This window comes from Dromaius novaehollandiae, unplaced genomic scaffold (genome assembly GCF_036370855.1).
Source record: "Dromaius novaehollandiae isolate bDroNov1 unplaced genomic scaffold, bDroNov1.hap1 HAP1_SCAFFOLD_256, whole genome shotgun sequence".
Lineage (NCBI taxonomy): Eukaryota > Metazoa > Chordata > Aves > Casuariiformes > Dromaiidae > Dromaius > Dromaius novaehollandiae.
In genome coordinates, this window is record NW_026991461.1 from 1623 (window position 1) to 7863 (window position 6241).

Genomic DNA, 6241 nt, shown 5'->3' on the forward strand with positions numbered 1-6241 from the left:
TGTAACTCTGTAGCCTTTCACCGAAGCCACTGAGGCAGTGTTTTCCAGAGACTCCATGGCAGCATTTTTTTCTTCTCATGTTTTTTCTGTTGTTCTCATGGCCTTGCACTTGCAAACACTAACATACAAGGAACATGACAAGCCTTGGCCAACCTGCAAAACAGTGCCGAGGCCTTCACAGCCCCTGAGCATTGCTTTTCCTAACACAGTTTTAAAAGAAAAAGGCAATGGAATAATAAGCATGCTGTTCCCAGCATCTCAAGATTTCTGTGCCTGGGTCACTGAAGCAAGGCCTTCTGAAATGACTGCACATTGAGCTGTTTCAATGTGAAGTGAGTTCTCAGCACCCCAAAATCCAGACCTACAGCCTCTAACAGAACAAGCTAGTCCCTCCTGAGGAGACTGTGTTGACCACCAGCATTATTCACTGCAGCTTATCTCGCATCCTGCAAGAGTACAGCTTTGAAACCTTGGCATATACAGATACCAAAAGGGCAATCATCAGCAGAGAGTTTGAGTGCTGTGGTCAGGAGAGAATATATCTATGACCAGGATGAGTGGCCACTGGGAGAAACATTATCTTCAGTCACATATACCCCCCTGCAGACGGAGACAACTGCGAAAGACTTTTACAGGAGACCCAAATAACCAGCACTGCGATGAGCTACAAATCCCCCGTGGCTTTGCAGAAGACATAAGTGCTGGACTTCTATCTCCATTTCCCCCCACACACCCTCCAATACATCTTTCTCTGCAGAATTTATCTTTATCTGTATGAAGGCTGTGAGCGCTGTGCTGAGAGCGCTCCATCGAGCATGTGCACCAGCTCCCCATGACGAGGAGTGTTTGAGTGCAGGCAGCAATGCTGTTACTCAGAAAGCTATGCACTTGGGCTGGTCAAAGCTTTGGCATGATTTCGGTCACAGCCATCAGTGCAGCAATGTATAAAAAGTAGGTGTGTGGCTCTCTCTAAGACCATAAGCAGAGTCGTGCTTTGAAGGAGCTTGCTGGAGACTGGCTACAGACCTGTGTACGTGGAGAATTATTGCCTCAGAACTGGACAACATGGCAGAGGAAGTGCTCTGAGACTTTGCCAAGCCCTCCAGACTCCAAGCCTTCACAACCAGATAGCAGTGACCTCTCTTTCTTCTTCACTGGAACACGTGCGGCCAAACTTGTAGCTACATTCTAGTCCCTGTTAAAGAATAGTGAATTGAAACTGTCTAGAGATAGCTGCTTAGCACAACTTCTATAAAACTTGCTTAGCATGAGTAGCTAAATTTGCTGAAGCCTTAGGCCGCACTTGGGAAAAGTAATGAACCTTTACCTAGTTTAGTAAAAAATAGTGCCTCAGAGCTCGTTCAGGCTGGGAAGATAAGGAAGCCACACGCAGTCTGCGTTCCTGTGTCACCCACTCTGAAAGGGAAGACGTCAAAACAGTTGAAAAATAAGGCCTTGGGAGACAACTGCAAGACCCAACAAAAACAGAAGTACAACCGTCATCAGAGACCGCAAGAAACAAAGATAAGGAGAAAAACAGCTTACCTAGGAACAACGATGAGACCCAATGAGGAGCAGGAGACCCCAGATCAAAAAATTACTATTGGTCTAACTACCGTGTGAGGGGTGGGAAATGTAAGTTGAAAAAACTATAATTGCCCAGGATTTGTTTTTGTTAGGGTCCCTCTTTGGAGGCACCCAGCTCAAGCTGTAATTATGGCACGTCTGTGATTAAAAATTAATTATTTAATTTGCTTTGATTCTGATTGGCTCTGAACTTTACTTGCGGGAACCTAGGGTCGAGCCCTGTTATGGTGGCCAACAAGCCTAATTTCCATAACAGTCCCTATTTGCCCACCAACAAGCTTCCCTCAAGATTTTCACATCTTGTTGGCTATAGTAGCGCAGTTTTTTTGCACGTCAGAGATCTTCCTCTCATTCACTTGCTGTCATGCCAGCAATTGCTTTTTTCTCCTTAGGCAACCTGCTGTCTCCTCCATGATGTGTAGGTTATGGAGGGGGGGGCCTACATAACTTTGATTTCCAGCAGTGTTTAAAAAAGTGGAGAAAATAACCTTTGCAACTCTCAAATTCCAATGCTTAGGGAAGACTTCTTGGTTTCATGAGTGAAAAGTTTAAGGAGTCTATGAGGCTTATACTCAGGCTGGGGATTTCCATGCCTATGACACCCTGGGCGATTAGTGTTAGGTCCTTATTTATTTATTTATTTCAGAAGCAGACTAACAACAAAGGGGCCATCACAGCCTTTGGCATTATCTGCTGGGGGGGTTAGCCCTGAAACTGTGTGTTCATAAACAGCCAAAGAAAGTGCATGAGACTCATGACACTTTTAAAGTCCCATTCTCACTGAGGTTTCCTTTCTACCCCTTCTTCATTCCACGCTACTTCCAGTGCTAACTCCAGGAAAGAAATGTGATTTTGGACATTTGTTCCAGTTTCCTGTATTTGTTACATATCATAAAAAATATAGCCCTTCCCTATTTCTGGGGGTTTGACCACAGGCATGAAACACCAATGCTGGCTGACATTCAAGATCTTTTCATGATACAAACTGCGTTCCCAGCTTTTACATTTGAGATGCTTTTCCATGTAGACTGTGCACCTCTCTCACAAAATCATAGGCAAACCATTTGAAGTCTGACAGTCATGGCCTTGTGCTGGCCCAGATCTACATATAAGCTTGCAGTTAGGACACCTTATTCTTGTGCCTATGTTATCTGCATAGTTTTGCAGCAGGCAGAAATGGCAATAATGTAGCTATGGAGATGTTTGTGCAACGTCTGACAAAGCTCAAAAGAATTTCTCAACCCAAATACCTTCCTGCCATTCTTAATATGAGAGTAATATCCATTGTGTAAAAGCAGAAAACAGGTCTTGAGATATTTGCGATAGGTATTTGGCTTAAAAATCCCCCAGTTTTTTTGTTGTTTTTTTTTTTTTTTTTACCCATTGATATGATGAAAATGGGTATAGTAATGTGCAGCAGATCCTCAGACAATGAAGTTTTGCTCACCATGACTGTCCTGCTCATGGACCACCAGCCAAACAGTGATCATTGCACCTGCTATTTAGATTGACTAAATAGTGCTACTTTCTGTAGCCGGTTTTAAAATGGAGGGTAGTTCATATGGCACTGCCTGTCCAAACCCAGCCACTTTTACAATAAAGGTTGGCAGATGATAAGTCTGATCAATAAAAAAAAATCTCCCTTTGACTCTAGGGGATCACTTACCCAAACACTCATAAAAATCTCTGTGTTTATATAGCTTAAGTTGATAGTGGGGAAATAAAATGATGTGTGCCAAAGATGGTCCTTCATGCTGCAACCCCACAGCCTAAGCCTATGGTCATCTCTGTCCCCTTTGGGGATCACAATGTAACCGAGAAGCAGGACCTTGACATCAAGATCAAGTAGCTGCAGCACCTCCAAGGCCTGCACTGTTAAAGGATGCTGAATCTGGTGGACTTTTGGATCCAGGGGATCCCGCCTTCCTGGTCTGCTGGATGGGAGACTGCTGCGGTTCTCTGCTCCCTGGTCCTGCCAGCAGTGAGGCTGCACATGTGCTTCCAATAGGCATACACACACTCTGTACGGATATGATGGGCCACCAAAAATATCAATTCAGCCAGGGGCACAGTACCTTTACAGGCACCACAGAGACACGAGCAGCACTCACAAACATGAACCATACAAATGGCCTGGTCCTGTTTTTGCTCACCAGCTAATGAGACTCAAAGCTTGCAGGAGACCTCACATGCAGCCTTGCACGGGTGTCTCTGACAGCCAGCTGCCTGGAGGGCTGCAAGCCTTCCACACGTGCACTAATGCAGAACAGAGAGCACACTCACCCAGAAAATAGCTAGGAACAGGATTTAATTTGATGATAAGGCAGACCGCAGTGACCAGGCACACAGCTTAGCCAGGTAAGTGTACTTGCCATCAGCAAGTGTACTTGCCAACAGCTTGCTTACACAAAACCGGACCTTTTTATTCCCTCTCCCTCCATTTTCTGAAGCTTTTTTTTCCAAGATCCAACTGATCCCTCCCTTTTTCCAGCTTTATCCCCTTTGCAATATACAGTCCATCTCTAAGTATTTTTTTTCCTCATTGGTCCCAGTTTTACTACGTATGTACTCAAGCACGTATGTAGTAAACAGTTAAGTCAGTCAGCTCAACCTCAAGCCAGAGCCTAGTTGTCTGCCTGCATACCCGAGCCCTATGTTGCCGGTGGAGCTGTGGGCCCAGATGGGAAGACCAGGGCCACCATATCCTTCCCTGCACTGCGGAAGGATCCATCCTGGAGCTTAATTTTTGTGCTTAGCATCTTCTGTTATTCAGGGAGAGAAGGTGTTTTGAGCTTTCCTCAACAGTCCTGGGACATTGTCCCCAGAGTTTTCAACTCAGCTTCCTGAGATGACTTATGAAAGCTTCCTTGTGTCAGCACCCACTGGTAGTCTATGCCCCAGTCTTAAGAAGTGCGTTTCCAGCATTTCATTAATATTTTTTAGATGTTGTTTATACTAACCCCCTGTAACCAAGACACAATTCACTTTTCTTCCTTTCACTACTACAATCCAGTGAGAAAATAAATCTCCTGAGGCACCTGTATTTAGTAGCTGCATACATATGTGTGTGATATTTTATATGATACATAATTAAAATTGCTATCCTGAGAAACATCATGACTGGGGGAAAAGTCGAACCTTTGCACGACCAACGGCTTCCTTCAGGGCCAGTTTCACAGTCTTGTTTCTGAGACTGTAGATGAAGGGGTTTAAGAATGGGTACAGGACAGTGTTCAGCAAAGCTACAGTTCTGTTGGTCTCCAAGGAAACATCTTCTGAGGGTCGTGCATAGAGAACAATGCAGCTTCCATAAATGATGGCTAAGGCGATGAGACGGGAAGAACATGTAGCAAAAGCTTTCTTCCTCCCAGATGCTGATGGCATGTGCAGAATACAATGGAAGACACACATGTAGGACACCAGGATTAAACATAAGGAACCCAGCACTACAAATGATATGAAAACAGAGTCTACTTTCCAAAGCAGGCTGGTGTCAGAGCAGGACAGTCTGAACAAGGGAGAGTTGTCACAAAAAAAATGGTGGATCTTGTTTGGGCCACAGAAAGTCAGCTTTGAGAGCAGGACCAGGCGGTAACTCAAGAGTGTGAAGCCTGTGACCCACGCAACAACAACCAGGTGAGTGCAGAGCTGCCACTTCATGATGGCAGCATAATGCAAAGGTTGGCAGATGGCAACGTAGCGGTCAAAGGACATGACAACAAGGAGAGCAAACTCTGTAAAACCCAGGGCAAAATAGAAATAGGACTGGGCAAAGCAGCTGCTTAATGTGATTGTTCTCCTACCAGAGCTCAGAATCACCAACAATTTGATAGTTGTGGAGGATGTAAACCAGATTTCCAGGAATGCCAGATTGCTTATGAAAAAGTACATGGGGGTTTGCAAGTGGTGATCCACACACACGAGGAAAATGATCGTTGTGTTCCCCATCACTGTTGTCAGGTATATGAGCAGAAGGAGCAGGGAGAGAAACAGCTGTAGTCTTTGATCAAGCCCTGAGAAACCCTCTAGGATGAACTCAGCAACTACAGTTTCATTTCCTGGGCCCATGCCCAATTTCAGTACATCCTGCTGAGAGCGGAGCATGAAGAAACAAGTGTGGGAATTTCACAGTCTGCACAGGAGGGTATATCCTTCCTTTTTTGCTCCCTTGCTTGCTTCCTATGTAACACAGACAGAATATTCCTCTCAACCATTCATCACACCCTGATTTCTCTGTTTCACATTTACAGTCCTCAGAGATTTTACTGTCTTCTTTCTACCTTTTCCAAACTCTCACAAAGGATTCTTTCCCAAGAGCACAATATTTTAAAGAGATTGTGAACTATTTCATGCCATGCCTGGGAAATTCCTAGTTCACTTTGACTTACTGCAAACATCCATCACATCTGTGTTTCAAAAGCCAAACCAATGTCGCAGCAAAAATGCTTACTGTTATCTGCAGATGCCAGACCATCCCTTTATATATGCATTTTGAAAGTTATTCCTTCTACTTTCCAGTACTTGCCTTTTGTGATTCAGAACATCTGGGAGGCTGTTGATTTCAAAACAAGCAAATATTGAGTATCTCTTCTGTAATCCCCTGCTTTCTTCCACATCTTCTTCCTCGCTGTTTCTCCAGAAAAGGGGAGGAAAC

The 6241-nt window shown here is 44.5% G+C and overlaps 1 protein-coding gene across 1 annotated transcript; it reads right to left on the bottom strand.

Moving 5' to 3' along the window:
* Positions 1–4701: 4701 nt before the first annotated feature.
* On the bottom strand, positions 4702–5655 carry LOC135326660 (olfactory receptor 6C3-like). The gene has a single exon (XM_064504470.1). It carries the CDS (start codon positions 5653–5655, stop codon positions 4702–4704), a length of 954 nt encoding a protein of 317 aa, XP_064360540.1.
* Positions 5656–6241: the final 586 nt, after the last annotated feature.